The sequence below is a fragment of the Rhamphochromis sp. 'chilingali' genome (genome assembly GCF_963969265.1).
Source record: "Rhamphochromis sp. 'chilingali' genome assembly, chromosome: 17".
NCBI lineage: Eukaryota > Metazoa > Chordata > Actinopteri > Cichliformes > Cichlidae > Rhamphochromis > Rhamphochromis sp. 'chilingali'.
Window position 1 is genome coordinate 29,588,947 of NC_137944.1, and position 21,504 is coordinate 29,610,450.

The 21,504-nt window shown below is 40.7% G+C and overlaps 1 protein-coding gene across 7 annotated transcripts in view; it reads left to right on the top strand.

The window, feature by feature from the left end:
- macf1a (microtubule actin crosslinking factor 1a) overlaps window positions 1-21,504 on the top strand; it is a 233,685-nt gene that overhangs the window by 11,740 nt on the left and 200,441 nt on the right. Inside the window, exon 1 of one of the 7 annotated variants that reach the window (XM_080863455.1) lies at window positions 12,838-13,786. The exons of the other annotated variants lie outside the window; for them this stretch is intronic. Within the exon in view, the coding sequence (XP_080719581.1) occupies window positions 13,693-13,786 (94 nt within the window). The 5' untranslated portion in view covers window positions 12,838-13,692. Of the gene's footprint in view, window positions 1-12,837; window positions 13,787-21,504 lie in introns of those variants that run through there. 7 annotated transcript variants of the gene reach the window in all.

Here is a 21,504-nt window from a genome sequence, read left to right on the forward strand (position 1 = left end):
CCATTTTAGTTTGAAAATATTTCATAAGTTAAGTGTTCTCAGCGTATTTACTTCCTGTCAGTGTGACATCCCACTGTTCATAATTATTGCCAGAAACCAAGTGTTTCCACACTTCTGTAGTTTAGTTTACCCACTGTGCCTACATCTACCTGCCCTTGTGATGAGTTCCTTGACTTTAGGTTTTCAGTCATGTGTAGTTTCTCCTCCTGTTTGTATCTTTGTTGAGAACATCCCGTGTCACCCCCAGGCCATCCATCGGTGGTAAGTTGAGTATAACTGATATAGGCTTTACAGTCCCTTATATTAACAGACTTGAATCAATAAGTAATAAGAATTGCATAGGCAGGGCATCTACAGCTCTAATGTAGAAAAGCTGACATTGGACCAACCTTTTGCTCCTGAAAAGAGTCTTTAAAAGGAAACACGTCGCTCTCATATTATTTGTCTTTTTATCACCAAATATCTCTGCAAAAAGGTTTTTTTCTTCTTGTCGTGAATTATTCCTCATGCATCCACTCTCACATGCACACTGACATTTTCACTAATCACAGGGCTTCTTTCAAACAGTCATTAAGCATCCTCTGAAAAAAGCCTCATCTCCTTAAATGTCAAAGAAATGAGAAGAAATTTCTAGTCTTTTATTTATGGGATGGATAAAGACGTCTGCGGCTTGTTATTAAAAGTGTTATCGTGTAACACTCAGATGTAATAATCACTGTTTTCTTAGTTATCGGTTTTAATAATGGTGGTTAGCAAATGTCAATAAAGAGCTGTGAGCAACATGAACCTTGAATACAAGAAAACGCTTAGTTTCATTGTGAAGGCAGCAGAGATGAGCTTTATCTCATTTTTATTGTGTACATTCCTACGTGCAGGGATCACATGTCAAAGTCAGGAGCCAGTATCATCCTCTCGTATTTGTGGTAACAGAAGATGGAGGAGAAATGTAGGTTACTCAGTTCTCTAGAGAGACCGGGGCTCCCCTGCTCATGTAATGGATCACTGGCAGCACGCCTTTTTTTAAATACAGAGAAGAGGGGACCTCGAGTTTGATAATTGAGGGAAATGAAGTAAAAGCAGGCTCATGTGTGGCTTTCCCCTCTGATGGCGTCTAATAGTTGTGCTTATTTTTTCAGTTTGAGGCTTTTATATAAATGCGCTTCAGTGGATGGACAGTAAGGCCTCCAGCGTCGTCAGCATGCTCTATAACTCTGCTGGCCTACAGCTGATCCAGCAGTAGAGGAAACTCTGATCATAGCACATCATATAGCAGCTTAACAGCTCTCCAATGAGGCAACAACCACAGCATCTTATCAACAACAGGACGGCTGCCAATAACAAGCAATTTTTAGATTATTTGGCAACCTACATCTTTGTTCAGCATTTTTTCTCTTATCACACTTTTCTTAATCTTATGTTTCCCTTAAATTACTTTTAGTTCAATCAATATAGAAGGTATATTTGATTTTTTTTTCAATATTTATTTTGACATCAGAATATTGATTACCACTCAGGAGGTTTCTTCTCAAAGTGAATTATACTTTCTTAATGCCTTCACTTTGCACTCTCCTTGTTTTTTTGAGACTATAATTGAAACCCAAAAAGGCGGGCGCTCCAGAAACCTCGAGGAGCCAGATTTATTGCTTCTATAATCAGCGCACCAATTTTAAGCTGTCTGACATCATCAATAACCCTTTCAGCATTGCTAACTTGCATTAGGCAACACACAGTGCTTCTGTCCCACTGAGGATTTAAATGATTTATCATTATTATTAGTCTGTTATTCATTTGTTGTGATTTCTACATTTATGTTCAATTTAATGACATCATCAAATCACCTTCTTTCATAAATACCTTAAATTTTTTAAGAGAACCAAAAGTGTTACATGCACACCCCTGCTATTTGTTTACATTCTTCCAGTGAGGTTTGCTCTTGTTCTGTGAGGAAATATGTTGGTTGGGATGTTGAAGCAGGGAAGCGATAAGAGGCAGTGAAAGTCTACGTTTCAGACATGGAAACAGCATGTAGGTCAGGGCCGGGTGAAGGAGTTCATATCATCAGCACAATCAGGTCAAGAGAGATGGCTCACTCTGCGTGTGTGTGTGTGTGTCTTGTATTTGTATCTCAGTGCTGATTCTCTTACAACATAGACATGGAGAAAGTTTGGGATATTTCCTGCCCTGGAACCATTTCAAGGCCTCCCATATTAATGTTTTAGACTCTCTTCCATTCACAGGAGAAGCCCGTCAGATACTTTTATGGCTGTTTTTAGAGAAGCTTTCACTTTCTTGTCCTTCCTAAATCTGTCAGCAAATGTTTGGAGAAAGGAATCTGTTGCCTGACGCTGCAGTAGAGCTCCCATTAAAGACCTTTTATGTTTTATTAATGTACTTAATTCACTTATGTTAGTTTCACAGAACAGAGGACCATGTGTGTGTTTACTTGTTTTTATGTTAGTGTGAAGACAGTGAGTGTCTGTATGTATATAATGAGTTTATCTGAACAAGCCCGGTGTTTCCTGCCAAGTAAAAATAAAGTTAGATGTGCAAGCTTTGTGGAGGAAAGGAAGATGACAAAGAGCAAAAGGGGAATTCAATTTGTACACTAGGTAAGTGAGAGTGCGTGTAAGACTGGCTCTCACATGCACACATCTACACATGCATGGCTTTTGAAATAAGGATAATAGATCAAAAGGAGGTGAAATGAAGGCAGCGTGTGGTTAAAGGATAAACCTGTGAATAATGTCATGTGAAATACAATTTGACACAATCATGAAAACAGCTGGAACCAACTGATAAGTAAAGGTGAAACAAGAAAATAAATAAATCCATTTATAGATATTTACGGACTTTACTAGACTAGCTTTGTATGAGTCACAGCTCAAAATCATCCTGATTTCCCTGAGCCTGAGAACAGTTTATCCACTGTCTGAAACTGTTTTAGCTCCTCCCCTTTTAAGGCAACATCCTTCTGATTGGCTGCCCTACATAAACAGAAGGTTTGAACAACAGGTGGCATCTGTGCTCACAGCCACAGCAGTGTGACGGAGATGACCATATAAGGGATATCCCGTCTCTGACATCATACAGAGCCAAGAGTAGAAAAAATATCTGTGTGTGAGTGTGAAACACAGATATTCCTTGGACGTACACTGACCTCATTGTTTGCAGATTAGACATGTCTAATATTAGCAGCTCCTAAAACACATGTCCACTTTAAGTAAAATCCACTGTGTTCAGCTTTACTGCAAAACTGTGATATTAAAAAGTCCAAAAATACAGAACTAAAACCTTCAAGAATCACTTATTGAGCCTTAATAACAATATAACATAACAGATATAAGCGTTCTCCTTTTTGTTACTGTTACACATCTAATTACAACCAGATCTGAGGACAGATGTGGAATCTTCATTATTGCTGGAGTCTGGTTTAAGAGATCTGGCGTCACTTTTATGTTCTCTGGTCATCGTTTTATTACAGATGATCAAAACTACATGCAGTAAAGTCACACAATGTTTAAATGTTAGTTACACCATCATCATCATCATCATCATCATCATCATCATCATCATCATCATCATCATCACAGTTCTTCTTTTAAAGCAGAGAAAATGAAGGAAAAAATGTCTCTGTAAGTCCGACTTGCTCACACTGTAAATTTAGTTTATGGTTAATTTTATGTGCATCTTTTACATTTTGAGGCCACTTTTCTCTCAGATTTATTTCTGCTCTCAGGTGTGAGGAAGAAAATACAAATGATCTCATATGTTCTTAATGAGCACTTGACGAGGATGGCTTTTTCCACTTTTTCATGCCTTTTGGATAAACATGCATCATGTCGTTGAAATTCACAGCTGTGCAGACGGTTGTTTAGAGTGCATGCATGTGTGCGCGTAGAGAGAAGAGCTGGGAAAGGTGAAAAACATTTAAGGATTATTATCTCCAGTTATTAAACCAAACACTTAGACCTGGAGCTTTCCTGGCAGCGCCTTGCGGGTGAGTCAGCGAGTCAGACTCGATTGCGTGGAGATCATTCAGTTCTGGCGGCAGCAGGTCGCAGTCGAGTAAATGTTGGCGTCGCCACAAACCACCCTGGGGCTGAAACACAGGCAACACCTAACTAACACTGCCAAAGTCTGCTGTGTGGCATTTTTCTCTCCACCTGCCAACGAAACATTTGACTTTATGTCCAGACTCACTGTGAATTTACAGCAATGCAACAAATAGCAACTGATCCTATGAACTCAACCATTACATCTAACTCAACACAACTCTTTTCTTTTTGTTTTAAACCCCAAGAAGGTTAAAGGAGATCCAAAGACATTTTGCCACAGCTAAATAAAAACATATAGAGTGGGTGTGGGGGACAAAAAGTAGTTGTAAGCCTCTTTTAATGCAGTACAGAGCAGTACAGTTACCTCACAACTGCCTGTTACCAGTCTGTAAAGTGTGTACCCATACTGTGTTCCAGAAGTACAGACAATAAAGAGCTTTACTGTGGAACAAAAAAATCACAGGACTACAGGGTCCTGATATAAGATGGGCCGATGATTCAGTAATATGTAAGACTGTAAATTAAAAATAGATATAACCAACAAGATTTCACTGACAGGTTAGTGAAGTCCCAGTTTGAAGCTGTGTCTATGTTTTCTGCTATGCTTCTGCACATGGTCCTGATTTTGTGTTATTTGAGATTTTGTCCAGTTTTTGTTTTTACCCCTTGAGTTCATCATTTATTTATTTTTATCTATCAGTTTGGAGATTTTAGTATTCTTCTTGTGTCTCTCTTATCCTGCTATATTTAGATTATTATTAGTGGTAGTTTCCCTGTATGTTCTTCTTATTGTCGTTCTTTCTGCATCTCTTCTTGTCTTGATTAGTGTGACTTTTAGTTTTTTCCTGTTTTACATTGTTTTTGTTTTTTGATTCATGATTATGTGAATTTAAATGGTTTTACTTGTGCAAAATACTTTCTCCTCTGTCTTGATCCACAGTTGTTTCCTTTTGCACCCTATGTTGAGTCCTGCATTAAAATATTTTAAAGGAGAAATCATTTAGATCAGAAATCATGTGACTAACTGAAGCTTCTTCAGTCCATTCAAATGATATAGTGGAAATACATGGTGGTAAGTGCTCAGAAAGGAGGTTCTGGGTTCAAACCTGGCGTCCATCCAGAGATGTAAATGTCAGATTAACTGGTCATCCAACATAGTTATAGGTTTAAATGTTAATGGTTGTCTGTGTTTGCGCTATGAGGTGCAACCTTGCACTTGCCCCTTGTCAGCTTTGATAAGTTCTTGTTGCTGAGTAAAGCATGCTGTACATTTTTATATCCTGTCTGCTAAATGGTTTGATGTGACAAGCAGAGCACGAGTGTCTCTGTAATACTGACGCTGTCGAATTCACTCTGCAGAGGCTTTCATTTAAAGCTCATGCTTCTGGTAACATCCTGTATCTCCCAGGCTTGTTCAGTGCTCGCTCAGGCGTGTGCAGCCTATTGTGATGATTTTACATTTTAAATAATCTGTACGGCGTGTTTACACTGACCTCAATTTCCAGTCAAACAGAGGTCAGAATGTGAATATATTAGCCTGCTTATAAGCCACACAGTTTAGCCCCATGATAACATATTCATACAGACTAAGGACACGTAGCACAGAGATGTAGTGCTAGGAAGAAGGTATTCTTTTCTCTCGGAAAATATCTATTTTTATTTTGGCAAAAGTTGCATCCTTACACATCTGAAGAAAGAGCAGGCAGAAGAAGTGGAGGACGAGGGGAGGAAACACTGGGAGCTTTGTGAATACTGGAGAGGATAAAGAGAGACACTGCTGTAGTGACTGGACTCTGTTATTCAGACACTTTGGGTTGCACTGCCTGTCTGCTGAATCTGAATGTCAATGAAACCGACCAACAGCTGCTAGTTTTTCTGTGTACGTGAGTGAAAATTCAGTATTTTCGCACCAAATTACATTTTGAACTAATTGGGGGCTGTAAACACAGACCAGAATAAAAATATTCTGGTAGTTTGTTAGTCTTAGACTTAGACTGTATATAAAAGATGGTCATAGCTAATGCGATATCTCCCATCTTTGTGTTGCAATTTTGTTTTTGATGAGCATTAACCTCAGGGCACTGCATACCCATAGTGTGCTGACTTTTCAATCATAAGGTGGCTTTAACATCTTTTTTACTCTTCATTGGACCATAAATTAAAAAACTAAACGTCAAGTTGCATTAAGTAAGACTTAAAACCATAAACTGAAATTTTTTTACTGAGGTCACAAATTAGGTTAGAAATGGGATAATTTTCTTATATATTTCTGTAACTAGAAGGATGTTTTTGTGCATATTTTTACAAGAGTTGCTACTCTTCTTCAGGTTTTGGTTGTGACGTAATTACATCACATCCAATTAAATCACAAAAAAGGCTTTCTGACTTCAAAATTCCTCATGAATGCTGAACATTTAGGTTTTCTTGTTTTACTTACATGGAGATGCAGTAATGGAGAGACACAACAAATAAAAGATTGTTTGGAAATTATTTGTACAACAAAATAAGAAAGGAAATGACACAGTGTGATACATTTGCTCAGTGTGAGTGAGGCAGCAGCAGTGATAATTTATGCATATGAGCATCAGGACCTCAGATGTCTTTGCCTGCATGTAACTTAGGCGTCCGCCATCCTGCCTGCTGCATTTTTTTTTTTTTTTTTGCAGGCAAACTGAAAGGAAGCCTCGGCTCAAGGCCCTGGCTATTACCCTGTTGCCATGGTGACGTGGTCTACTCTGTTTCCATGGTTATGCAAGGCTAGGAGAAGCAATGGCGGCAGGGGTGAGAGAGACTGACACTGGATATAAAAGGGGCGCAAAACAAATAGCGAAGGAGTGAGAGAGTGTCCGAATTTTAATTTGGAGTGGAGAAAGGAGGGAGAGAGAGACCGAGGAGTGAATGATCGTGTGAGTTTAGAAAGTAATGAAGAGAGGAGAGAAATGGAGTCGGAGAGAGAGGGGGAGAATTTAAAGAGGGGAAAGAAAGGGTGACTCTGTGAATAGATGTGAGGGTGAAGGAGGTCATAACACAGAGAAGAGAATGATTAACAGGAGGATGAAGACAAGCACTGACAACTTAAAAAAAGAACTTGGAAAGAGAAATGAGCTCGAGGAACAAGACGGAAAAACAAAAGGAGAACGACTGCTATGAATAAGAAAGAAGTAAAGATGAGAGGAAACAGTAGAAGAGCTTAAAACAGAAAGAGATGGGCAAGATAGGATTGTAAAGAAAGAAGGAAGGGAATAAAGCAAGGAGACTAAAGGGAAATAAAAGTGATTGTGTGGTGAAAAGGAAACTTTGAAAGCAAGAGAAACATAAAGTTTAAAAAAAGAAAAAAGCACCACCCAACAAACTTTTTTCGGTTGGCCGTGATGTGCCAGTAGGCTACATTCTCTAAGCACTATAAAGTTTTACAGGTTCTTTTTTCCTTTTTTGGGAGGAAAGCAAGTAGATAGTGTCTTTGGTATAAACTGTTCATGACCTGCCAATGCTCAAATGCCTTAAACCTGTACTTCTTCCAGTGTCCAGCAGGGGGCGAAACCTGGCTGCAAAGAGAGGTCAAACTGTACAGAAATATAGCGGAAACTAGTTCTATTTCTATCTTATTCTGTGACCACAGTAAACATTTTTCTGTTAAATTTATGGTCTCAGTCACCAGTTTAAAGTCATGTTTATTACAACATGATGTTCATTTTGTCAGTGATGGGTTAATTTAGAGTAAAATGGGCAGCAAAGAAGGGTATACTTTAAGATGCACCAAGAGCTCGTAATGTATGATTTCTAAAGACAAAATATGTTTTAGAGTGTGATTGTGATAGATCTGTGATGACATGTACTGTAAGATACCTGCTGGTCTGGAAATCAACTGAATATAAAACTAAAAATAAACTTGACAGACGTTTTTAGCAGTGTCATATCCTGGGATTAATTTCTCAACTTATGGGGCTAAAGGTTCAGAACTAACAAAGATTTTTACAGCAGAGTGTTAAATGTGTTTTCAATTAAGACACTAAATCTATTCATTTACAGAAAAATATTATGGACACATTTAAATCTGTTCTTTTTTAAATTTTATGTTACAATGAAACTGAAACATAAGAAAACCAGGACAATTTTAAATAATCACATTTTGGACTAACAGTCTTTATAAATTAATAAGAGGTAAGCTAAAGTGGTTACTAGTATGAATCTACAAGTATTTGGATCAAAGCTAAAGCACTTACCCAAATTAGATGCATTAAACTGCTTCTCATGCCATTCATATTTTCTCATTGCATGATTGGAAACATCTGATTGCAGACATCACCGACTACACTTGAACCAGTTAAGAGTTTATACTCAGGCTTTGTTGTTATAATCTTTTAAGTGCATTTTTATCTATGATTGAATTTGTTTATTTGTGAAAGTCAAAACAGTAGAGCAAAGGTCAGACCCTGTAAAGAGTTTTAACTTAAATCCAAGTCACTCACAATAGATTTGATTTAATCTCTCAGCTGGTTATTAAGGGCGCTCAGCTGCATTATTAGGAAGTAATTTACACAAAAATGCAGGCGTGGATAATGAGATCAGACTGTTTGATGTTAGCTTTCATTTTTTAGATGTTTCATGAGTAGGCACGTAAGCAGCAGAGAGGTTTCTGTGTGAAATGTTTGTGGCTGACGTTAAAGTTAGAAGCCAAGGTGGAGCTCTGCAGCTGAAGTGTTTGGTCATGCTGTTGTGTTGAGGACTTTGTGTACTTTTGGCACATTCACAGTGCAGCTGGACTCTGCATGTAGCACAGACACACAACAATACACATGCTAACAAACACATGCAGAAGACTCGCACTGCGGGAAGAAAACAGTGAAAAATACACTTGAACACATATTTTACTACTTTTATTTAAGTTCACGCTTATGTATTTACTATTAATACACATCATGACATGAAGATGAAAACATACAAGTGGAGAAACATAAACAAGAGGTCATTCAGGCCAACTCTGACTCATCTGTAATTTCCGTTCTCCACCACTAGACGGAGATATAATGGTTTCACACACCGACAGGTTCATTTTTAGGAGGAATCACCTGCTTTTCCTCATTTTATCAGTGAAACTCTGTCTGGACTTTATAGAGTGAAAGATGTTTTTCTCTGGCTGTTCAATGCTGTAAAGTACAATAGAAACGACTGGACCATGAGACCAGAGTCACATTAGCCCGAGTTTATTTGTTTTTTAAGACAAAAACATCTGTTGGAATGTTTTTCTTTCAGTTCTCGCATTTTGGATTCATCTTCCTTGACTTCCTGTAGATACAGAGGGTGCCAGATCTGTATCCCTAAAGTGTCTGTTTGTGTTTACATCACTGGGGTAATGTTAATGTGATGTGTGTCGGTCCTGTAATGAGGGAGAGGCAGAGTGAGGAGACACAAACAGGATGTTAGAGTAATGAAAGATGGGGTCAGATCTCTGCAGAGAGACGAATCTAATCATTCACTTTGAAACTGATAATATCTTTGTGTAATTATTATAAAGAAATTAGTCTTTTCTAAATCGCTTAAGGTGTTTTAAGCCAGACTAGTGATGCTTTTATAATTAACCAACATTTCCTTTGGTGCGGGAAAGCTCCTGAACGTTTTCCTTTTTGCACAAATAGGATGTTTTTTTATTGAACCTGTGACCTCCTACTTATTCTGCTACCTTCAGAAATGAGCTCTTGCAATGCAGCAAAGCAGTATATTTCTGCAGAGACTGCCAGTTTGTTGGTGTTGGCCTTGCTCACTGATGATGTGTTGAGATTAAAGGCTTCAAGGAAGGAAGGAAAAGAGGGTCACAGTAAGATGTATGAATGGCTCCTGGGTCATTGAACCGCTGATATGATAAATGTTGTATGAGCTTGTGAGGCTGGTTTATTTACTGCCACTTTCACTCTTTCCTTTTATCTTTTGTCATGTTACATGGTTTAAATTCATCTGAGTACACATGTGTGCATGCATGACGTAAATGATGATATGCAGCTACTTCCAGACCCGTTACAGCAGCCGTGACCCACACATGACAGACGGACAGTAAATACCCGTTCCAACACACTTCAGTATTCAGTACATACATATATTCTTCCTGTTTGCATTAATTTGATTAGAAAAGGGGCAAAATGAAAAGGCTAAAATACATGAAATATCCTCTTTATATATTTAGAGAAAGATGAATTTCTAAATTTACTTGAAAAGGTTAGGGATCTTAAAAATGTTCCTTATAGGCCCTTATAAGGCCCCATTACATTTCCAAATGATATCCATATATTAAGCTAAGGACGTAATCTAGAATTTATAGGGTAAGAAGGGAGGATACTTTCCATGTGCACACCCAAATCCATAAAATCTTGCAAATTGAAGATATTTAAATGCATTATATTCACAGGCTGCATCGTAAATTAATGATGTGCATACTGAACTTATCAACAATAATGCTGATATTTTAATTTCTATTTATTTGTGCATAAGTATGGCTGCCCTGCTTCTGTGTTATCCACTCTCCTGTTGACTTTATTCCTGTAAGTAATAACTGAGACCACCAACAGCTCCAGCAGCAAAGCTCTGAATTTCACATTCAGTGAATGTAAGCTTCTTTGCTGTTCCTCTCATTGCCATCTGAATAACCTGGTGGTGTAAACACAGTTTTTTATGTGATTTACTTTCCATTCATGGCTGCAGACATGAGTGGAAATATGCTGCATTCCTGCCCTTTTATGTATCTGGCTCTTGATTTCCCAGTCACTGGTCATCTGCCTTGTGGGGCCACTCATGAATCTTTTATTTGTGTTTCGATCTAATATTGACTTCAGACAGACATCTACAATCTACACCTGCCTCCACTCTTGACATCTCCACCTCTTTTACTCTGTGGACTCTAGTTTCCAACCACATAAATGTATGTTTTTCTTCTGACAGAATGGAGATGGTATTGTGATTTACATAAAGGTTATCTTTATGTGTCTTTGTGGGATTAAATGACATAATCTCTGCACCAATGATGCTGCTTTATGGACTGTGACCTTACTGGCATTGAGAGATTATCCACAGCAGGACAGGGCAGACACACAGATTACTTAACATAAAATACATATTTAATGGCGTCAAATACAGAACAATAAGATGTGCCTGTTTTTCAATTAAATATAATCGCCTAGTTTTACTGTTTCCTGTGTCTGGAGAAGCTTATAAGTTTTGGTTTAAAAGCTTGTTAACAAGGTGTTGTTTAAAATTTTATTATTTCGCCAGAGCTCCTGGTTTTGTATGTTTACTTAGCCTTTAGATTGCACTGTGCTCCATTCATTCAGTCCACTCCTTTAAACATTCTTGAGTTTATTTAGTGTGTTTTACAAGTTGTTTGCAGAATTTTTCAGAAATAATAAATCAAAATGCATCTACTTGTTACTACAGTGACTACCTGCCATGGCAAAAATGCAATGTGGTTGCAAATCCTCATGCATGATCAATTAGTTGGGGGTTGACAATTGTAGAAAAATGACTTAACAAGCCTGCAGGGACCACAAGGGATCAGGGAGCTTTTGAGACAGACCTTCTGTTAATATTAGCTTATGGGGGTGAAATCAGGGAACTGCAAAAAGACACAAATGACAAACAGACTGAAGTGATTCAAATATGACAGTCTGAAAACAACGATTTATATGCTTGTGAGATGCATCTCAAAAAGGTTAAAACTGAAAAAACCACCTATAGAGAATTAAAATGATTACACAGAGAAGGATGACTTCTGAAAGTAAGCTCAAAGCAATCACAAAGAAACACAAAATAACTGGGGGGAAAACTACAGCCAAAAGGAAACAAAAAATGATTCAAAACAAGGAACAGAAATAAAATATGACTATTGAAGGAAAAATTAAAACCACCAAAAAGACAAAAAAAGATTTCTAAAATATACAAAATGACTCAAACAAAGTTCAAAGTTATGCTGAAAAATTAACAGAGAGAGACATAAAATTACAAAAGGACTTCTCTTGAGTTGTGGGGGACTTTAACATGTACGTGCCTTTTGCAAAACAAACAAAAAATGTTAAAAACTGACAAATTTAATTAGTCACAAGTGTCAAACATAAGGCCCAGGGGCCAGAATCGGCCCACCGAAGACCATGGAGCCCGCTGAACTATTTTGGAAATTGTGAATGAGCTCATAGATTTTTTACTTTTAACTGTATTTGCATTGGTTTTACAGCTTTTTCCTACATATAAAGACTGCCACCATGGCTCTTCATGGCACACCAAAGTAAATAGATAAACAATAAGAATTAAAATGGAGAAAATGTCCTGTTTTTTCCGCTATGTGAATAAATGTGAATTACTCTCCTGGGCAATGAGGTACTAAAATAACAAAGTACTAGAACTTTGTTATTTTACACATTAGTTAATTGTGCCGACAAATTTCTTTCATTTACTGAAGCAGAATTTCTTCATCTTGGAGTAAAAATGAAAAAAGAAGAAATTCCACTTTAATCACATTAAATGGGGGTTAAATGTATTTAGTCTGGGGTTTTATGTGGCCCACGATACAAAATGAGTTTGACATCCCTGGTATAGATTTTCAGTTCAGCAGTTTAACGGAAAATAACGTTAAGTGTTAGCATGCTACATGTAGTTTTCAATCAGGGGGTTATTGCTTTAGTAAGCTGGTTTAATATCCGTCACAGTGGGAAATGATAAACAATATTTTAAAACACCTGAACAAGATTTGTCACTGAGCCACTACCTCCGTCTGAGGGCGCTCCAGCTCCATTTTCCACCTGTTCAGCTAGGCTAGCTAGCTCTTCCCCGGCTCTACAAATTCCTGTGGCGGAGGTTCCTGGCGCGGCCGGTAGAGAGGGATGGAAGACAGCCACTGCAGGAAGGACCGAGAAACCTGAGCATAGGAGGGAGAGAGACACACGCACACACATTCACACGGACCCAGGGGCCGCAAAGCCTCGGACAGAAGCAGCCATTACGACTGGGAAGCATGCCGGGAGCTCGCCCGGCTCTTTTCGGATCCACAGGACGCTGCCGACTCAGCCTCGGATAGAAAGCCCGAGCCCGGATACGGTTTGGAGCTCCGGACGGAAAGAGACACACGGCCCCCTCCCGTCACTAGGATATACTCCCTCCCTCCCTCTCTCTCTCTCACACACACGCACAGGAGGCACAAAAAGCAGCAGTCACCGGGTGGAAGGCGATATTTAAGGAGGGACTGGCTGGAGGAAACGCACCGAGCGATGCGACCGTGTGGCCCCGCACCCACACGTACACTGACGGCTGTCATGGATAGATAGCGTTTATGTAACCTTCATTTTAGTAGTTTTCACAGATAGACGCTCACTGAGGCTTTTTGTTGTCCTTTATATTCTCTCAAGTGTCCCTGAGGATTATCTAACCGCGCTCCAAAAGTGAGCTGCGGGGCTTTTGGTGTGCGCCAATGCATCATATTCACTAGTTTCACGCACCGTGGTGTTTGTATTGGACACCGGAGGAGGGAGAAGGAAGCACAGGGAGCCGGAGCTGGGGTCCGGACGGGCAGCAGAAGCAGCAGCAACACCAGCGGAACGGGTTACTGCGGTAGTCCGCAGGCCGACCCCTCTCTTCTTCACAAGCCGGCTTGTGAGCCACCATGGCCGGTTTCGTACCGGGTCTGCTCCCTTCAAACCACTCACAGGAGAAGGAGTTCGCCCAGGCGTATGAAGATGTGCTGGAGAGATATAAAGGTAAATGTACAGAGATCTTCAGCAGGATGCAAGAGGATAATATGAAAAAAAGCTATCCCACGGGGAATAGTTAAGGCGTTTGTTTGTATTGTCAGGGAATGAAAGGGAAAATGATGAAAGAAACTCCGAGATTATGTCTGAAAGTGTAAGTGGGTTTTTAGGCACGCAGCCAGCACCACTCTGCCAGTTTCATAATCTGGATTTTTTCCTTGTATTTTGGATAAGCAAAGCAGGACTTCTAGCCTTGCCACATTGTTGGCCTCCACAGTGCATGCCCTGACTCCCTCCTAATCACTTGTGTGCTTTTGAGACACCAGAGGAAGCAGTTTTATGAAGTTCTCCCAGCCCACTCCTGTAAGGAGTTTTCCCCACATGGCCTCGGGTTTCGCCTTGTTTGCTGTTTAGCCTGTAAATATCAAAGCTGCTGCTGTGCAGGGCACTGGGATGGTTCGAGTTTGCTGTGATGTGGCTTTAAAACACTTTAAGGTGAAGAAAACAATCATTATATTTATTTTTCTGTGTGTGTATGTGTGTCTGCCCTGCAGCAGAGGTCTTACAACCAGGGCTGAGACTTGCTATTTTATAATACCGGCGACAGGGGCGCTTTAAAAATGAATGCCTCTGCTGAACTTGACTGTTGGGAGGAGGTGTGTGTGTGTGTGTGTGTGTGTGTGTGTGTGTGTGTGTGTGTGTGTGTGTGTGTGTGTGTGTGTGTGTGTGTGTGTGTGTGTGTGTGTGTGCGTGCGTGCGTGCGTGCGTGCGTTACAGAGGGACAGAATGGGGATGCAGACAGCCAATAGACTTGGGTCACATCTGTGATGCTGGCACTGATGAAAAGGAGGTGGTTTTGAATTATTGATTGTTATAATGAAACTAAACTCCTCTGGGTTTGGGACATAGCCTCCATGTGCTGCTGTCAAATATGTGAGAGGAGGAGGGAGGTTGAGATGAGGAGTTTCGTATCCGAGCCTCCAACATAAAGTATGTGTTCAACACACCTGTCTAAGCACAAAGAAAGAAGCCCTTTGGGAGGTTTCACTAACAGTTTGCAATATCTTTTCTATGCCAACACTTTGCTTAACTTATCTCTCACTCCGTGCAATAACCTGTCTACAGAAGGAAATATGCAGACTTTATCTACTTGAGCCATAATATGTAACCGTCTCCTCTTGTAAACGACACATCAGTGAAGCTTTGCTGCAAATATTGGTCTTTCTTTCTTGTAGATGCACTCATTCAGGCTCATATCATGCAATAAAAAGCAGAAAATTCAGTTACATTTAGTTTGCACATGTATATTATTATTTTTAGCCTTTCTAGCACTCAGACTATATTGTTCAACAAAACCCACTTATAACTCAAACTGCTTAGAACAGCTTAACTTTCTTAGTGTTATATTTTATATATGCGCAGGGTTTTCTGTTTTTCTGTCTGGCATTAATGGCTGCTTTAGTGCTAAAATAAATCCACATATTATAGGTGTTAGACTTCCTCGGGAGCCAATGGGGCTTCTATTAAATCTGCCTCGCTCTCACTCACAGAGAACAGTTCATTCGGGATGGATTCGACAGTCCATTTCTCATCCTGAAGAGAGCAATTGCTCTCCGTTTAAGTGCTTCACGTTGATCGCAGCCGTCGTCCAGTTTTATCTGCGAGCAGGATGGCTTTACTTTGATAAACAAATAAGGTGCATCAGAGCTGTTTTTTTTCCCATGTGAATGGGACCGTGGCGACCGTGGCTCAGGGGGTTGGGAATCGCATCTGTAACCAGGACAGAGAGCCCGGTTCGATCCCTGGGCTCTCTGTCCTGGTCATTGTGTCCTTGGGCAAGACACTTTACCCTACTTGCCTACTGGTGTTGGCCAGAGGGGCCGATGGCGCGATATGGCAGCCTCGCTTCTGTCAGTCTGCCCCAGGGCAGCTGTGGCTACAACCGTAGCTTGCCTCCACCAGTGTGTGAATGCGAGAGTGAATGAATAGTGGTATTGTAAAGCGCTTTGGGTGCCTTGAAAAGCGCTATATAAATCCAATCCATTATTATTATTATTATTATGTGAGATTAAAAGGAAGGGAACGTGAGCACATTGATTAAAGTGGAGCTGAACGTGGGTCTCTGAGGGCTCTTTCCCCCCCATTGGAAATATCAATGCATAATAGCCCAACAGCTCCATCATATGTCAGTCCCCTCCAAATGTGGTATTGATATAACCACATGCCTGCTGTTAGCCCTTTATCTGACAGGAGCAAGCAGTGACCTGGGAGCTGTTTTGGTAAATGTAGAGGTAAAGTCCAGGATGTTTAATTAGTATCTGCACAAGCACGATCTCAGCTCACCTCCTTCATCAGTGAGAGGATCACTCCAGCTATGCTGTGTGTAGAAATCCAGAAGCTGCAAAGCAAAACATCTGAATTTTAATATTTCCTTGAAAAACTGTTTATGCTCTTATTTTGATACAAGCAAAGCAGCTTTGCATAATTTGGAGGTTTTTTTTGTTTTTTGTTTGGCTGCTATTCCTGCAGCCATGATCAGTTGATGCATTTAATGCTGCAAAACATTTTATTAATGCAAAATAGTTAGCCATCACATTCACGCCCATCACCTCGATTAATGTTATTAAACAAAACAAAGCAAAAAGAGGCAAAAGCACGTGTGGAGAACTGTGCAGCTAGTGTTGATGGAGGAGAGAGACCACCCCCCCCCCCCCCCCCCACACACACACACACACACACCCTTACTTTATATTCATGCAGGTGACCCTCTGCAGCCAATCAGCGCTAGTGATAAACCAGAACAGCCAGAGGATAAATGTGCAGGTGCACTGAGGTGTGCCTAACACGTTGTCTCCATGTAGATGCGTTGTAATTTCCCACAGGTACAGTAACAGAAATTGGTGTTGATACAGTTTGTTACGCTCTCTGTTTCCACTTGGATGCCTTATCTTACAGGGCTGCCCTTAGCCAGCATTGCTATCATGGTTTTACTGCACTGCTCCTGGTTTCAGAATCGTTTTTCTCCTAATAACAAAAAGTCCAGTGATGCCAAGTGTGCTTGTCCTGAGTGTTGGTTTCAAACGCTACATAAACAGGGAGTGCAGTCCTGACAGAGAATGTGAGCATCAGGTTCAAAAACATTTTGCCACACACTTGATAAGTTGATAATGTTAATCACAGTACACATAGTCTCTATTATTCTGATATATATTCACTCCACTCCACAAACAATCTCTAAACACAACAGCTCCACGTGGGGATCGCGGTACTGTAGTAATGTGGACGTTTTCGACCTGTTTCTGGGTTATAGCACTCCTGTTAGACTGAGGTCTGTTTTCTGGCCCTGTGAGGCTGCAGGTTTTCAACCCTTCCAAGCGTCGCAGTCCCAGCTCGCCTCCCTCATCAGTGCTATAATGAGGCTGTAACCCTATAGGCTAAACCCTGTGTCCTCTGCACTCACTCCACCACAATAGGACCTGTGCTGCTGCTCCTGCTGCTGTGTGTCACTGCCTAATCACGTTTTGCTCTTTGAGGTGTCAGCATGTCTACTGTCTTGAGCGATATCAAGTTTCCCCCTGTCATTTACCCTTTTACGTTGTCATGCATTGTCCTGCCTGTTCCCCTCTGTCCCCTGATAGCTGGGATTATAGTGGTTTCTATGATCTGCTGATCCTGTAAACAGCGTTCCCGTATGTATGTAAGTGTTCGTTACTCTGTCACCTGTGACTGAGTCACTCAGAGCTATATAGGGAGAAATGGGAACTTGGCGTCCTGCTCGCTGTAGCATCACGTCACTAAAACTGGAGGTCGACATGTGATAGGGTTTAAATCATTCACAGGCAGCGGGTGCGGTGTTTGTGTGTGTTTGTATTTTTCTTGGCATTTGTGTTCGCAGCCATGAGTGTAACTGCTGTGTAACAATGACAGGATATCTAAAGCAAGAGTGACAAGGTCATACATGGAAAAATACTGGAACACTCAGAAACACTCATAGACGTACTGTGAGTCAGTGGCAAAGCAGATGGTTTCAGGCACATTGACACCAACATTTGAGCATTATGTTTACTCAAATAGCTCTGTAATTACCACATATGAAGCAGCACTCTATGGATTTCTGCTTCTCTGCTTTTTTTTTCACTCTAATAATCCTAATTAGACATGTATAATAACACTTATGTAAGCTTAAGAGCAGCTTAAAAGCAAAAAGTGTTCATTAAAACATGACGGGTCAGGTAGAGTGTCACGAAAATCCTTTCAGAGCCGAATATAAGCCAGGAAACCTGGAAGGAAGCAGAACAATTTCAGAGCTTAGAAGAAGAAGATTGTCAGGAAACCCGCTGACTTAAATATAGATGGTAGGAAATGTGTGTTTCTGACCTACAAATCTACTTAAAATTCAATTCAGATGCTGCTTTTGTGTAGATAAACTCCATGTTTTTCCACATTAAGGCTTTTATGTAATATGTCGAGTGTGTGTGGTCCTCTGCGTCTATCACGATATCCGCTCTGTACTGTATACTTACCACCTCTAATTCATCCGTCTACAGGCAGTGCCAACTTCTGGCAGCTCAGTGCTACTGCTGCCCTCTGTGTTTGTGTGCGTGTGGTAGAGAAGCAAACATTCAGTGTCATTTTTCCACCCCTCAGGATTAATGTTTTACTGTACTGTTTGTAAGTCATGCAGGGTCACACACACGAGTTCACTGATACTTTTTTTTTTCTTTTCTAAATGTCATCAGCGCTGACATTCACACAAGAGAAATCAAAGGTGATGAATTTTGTCAACAAATGTAGCAGCCTTTCACTCCCCAAAAGCTCAGGATTTCTCCTTTTTATGTGACCTATTCACATATATAAACCGTATTCCCTGCTCTTCAGGATACATGTTGCTACCTCAATATGTGTGTGAAAAGTGCTCATTTTCCTGAGCTAAATGTGGCAACATTGATCAATACTGAAAGACCAAGTAATATGATACTAATATTACTGCAATATTAAGTCATATAAAGCACAAGAAAGTTGATAATATACAAATTCACAAGCATTTTTCTTCATTTTCCTGTTTCTAAATGGACTTCTTGACTGTGACTGTGCATAGAAAGATTGCTCTGTATATAGCTGGGGCAGTGAAATTTGGATATGGTGCTATAGTCGGTGCCTTTAATTGAAAAATAAATAAAACAAAGCACCAAAGTTTAAAGCACTTTTTGCTTGAAATGATTAGTCTGGACGACACAATTTTCAAACACTATAAAACAAAATTGGATGTAATAATAGTGACTTATTACCCAGCCCCACTGGAGCCTGTAAAATTACAGTATTTCCATCCCTGGTCATGTAGTCTGGCTTCATTCTTACACAGGTCAAGGGCTTAGACAGAAAGACACAGGAAGTGCACAGAGTAACAGGAAGGGTTTGGAGTTGAGTGTTTGCTGACGTCCTACATTTTCATTGAGTTCAGGAAGTGTTGGGGCAGCTCTTCCCTTCTTTCCAGATCTCTCTTAGTGCCGCCCTCTCTACTCCTCCACACACATGTGCTTTGCCATCTTGTGAATCCTATTAAACTGTATCTGTTCCTGCTTTGAATATGCCATCAGCTCGGTCTGTTTGCTTTCTCTGTGCCTCTCAGAGAAATGTTCTGCTCCTGGAATAATGAGATCCCATTTAAGGTAAAATCAGAGTTTGAAATGTCGAGATTAGACTGTGGAAAAAGTCAGAGGAAAATTATTCTTTACTTCCGCGGACTGGTAATTAGACGATTGATCTCTGACACTGGAGGAAGTACAGGATCCATTAGAGAAGCAAGAGAGGAAAAGCAGTCAAAAACATAGAGATGGAGACAAACAGCTGCAGCCTCAGGAGAGGAAGAAGGACAGAGCAGTTTAACAGAAGACCACAGATGATGGACAGATAGACAGGAGGAGAGGCAGACATGGGAGCTATGCGCTGGTCCCAGAGTTGGATCATTGCAGCTGGATTTTTCCATGTGGCCTAGTTTTTGCTTTCCAGCTCCCTCAGTCCTGGTCTCCTCTCACAGTAGATCTCTGCCCCCAAGAACACAACCTCCTCCTCCTCTTCGTCCTCCTTCAGTTCTCTCTTGTTTCTCTCAGTCATTGAGCACAGTCTCCGTCCTTCAGATCTTACTGTGCCCTAACCAGATCATCAATTACTCTGCTGCACTAAAGCAGCTTTTCTTCACATTTTAATATTAAACATCTCGTGGCTGCTCTGCTCTTCTTGGTATTGATTTTTTTTTTTCCTTCTCCCGTCTCGCATTCAGCCTCCTCCTTGTCTGCCTTTTCCTCGCATTCTCACTTGCTTATTTCATTACCTCCTAATTATTCTGCTCTGTCTCTATCCTTCTGTTCTTTCTCTTTCCCCGCCTCCTCCCCTCTCTGCTCCACCCTCCCATCCTTTCCCACATTACTTCCTGTTTAGTCACATTCTCCAGCAGCACCTGATCGTGTCGGCAGGAAAACCAAGCGCTGCCAGAGCTGCGGCAGGCAGAACCAAACGCTGGCCGAGCTAGAAAGCCTGCACTGCTAACTGCAGATGGAGAGCGAAGGGAGGCCGGGTGGAGGGGGGCTTCGGGGACATCTCCTGGGCCTTTCTGCCCCGCTGTGTTGTTGTTAATGCAGTGAGGTTGAACCTCAGAAATGTGGGAAACTGTTTACACTCTGCAATCTTTTGGATGCTCATAACTGAGGGAACATTTAGGATGCTTTGAAGAATATTAAAGCACATAAATTAAGAAGAGAATATGAAGGAAAACGGAAATGAAATCCAGCACCAGAGGAGATAAATTCCAGGCATATCAGTGGCAGCAAAAGTAATTAAGCGATAAAACCATGCACTTCTTCTGTTTTTCAGTCCCTTTTATAGTAACATGCAAAACTTGGAGGGAACGATTCTTCTTTGTAGCTTTAGTAGTATCATATTTACAGTAAGCGCATGCAAAAAAAATGAGTGTATAACATAAACACAATAATAACGGCGTTTTAGTGAAGCTGCTGAAAGAAAAATACTGCAGTGTCAAAATGTGATCCCTCTGGCACTCAGTCTCTCCTGCATTCTCCACATTTTCTATTCGCATGCAATAAATCTGCCACAGTGACGTCTCTCCTCCCCGTTCTTCGTGTTTTTCCACCTTTTTTTTTTTAAATCCCCTCTTTTCTTACTGTTTGCAGCAGTTCTCCCCTCGGGGTTCTTACATAACCAGCACCCAGCTGATTTCTAGTCAAATAATCAATGAGGTTCATTGTGATTGTGCGTTAGGGGAGGAAATCGAGTTGAATAGTCGTGAGGGGAGCAGCTAGCGAGTGTGAAATATTTGCGTTGATGCATAAATGTGGGCATATTTGTGTGGTAACAGTGGCCGTCTCTCTTAGCAGCACACAGGGCCTGTATTCATGACAGACAGGGAAGGCTGTGTGGCACATCTCTGAAAACCTTTCTCCGGGGTTGCATGGCGGTTGTCAAAGCTCTCGTAGTTTTTGCTCTGATATAGTAGAGCGATGTGCATCCCATCTCTGTCGGCTGCTTCCTGGGCGCTCGGTGTAATCACAGAAAAGTGGGGGGAGGAATCTCTGGCTGCTGTGTGTCAGCGTGCACACTAACTTGATGGGGGGGAAAAATGGGTCAGGAATACCAGTAGATGTTGCCTTGCATGATATCAAGGCGTGTGTGTGGGTTGAATTGGTAAAAAGGCTGCAAAAAGCAACCAAGAG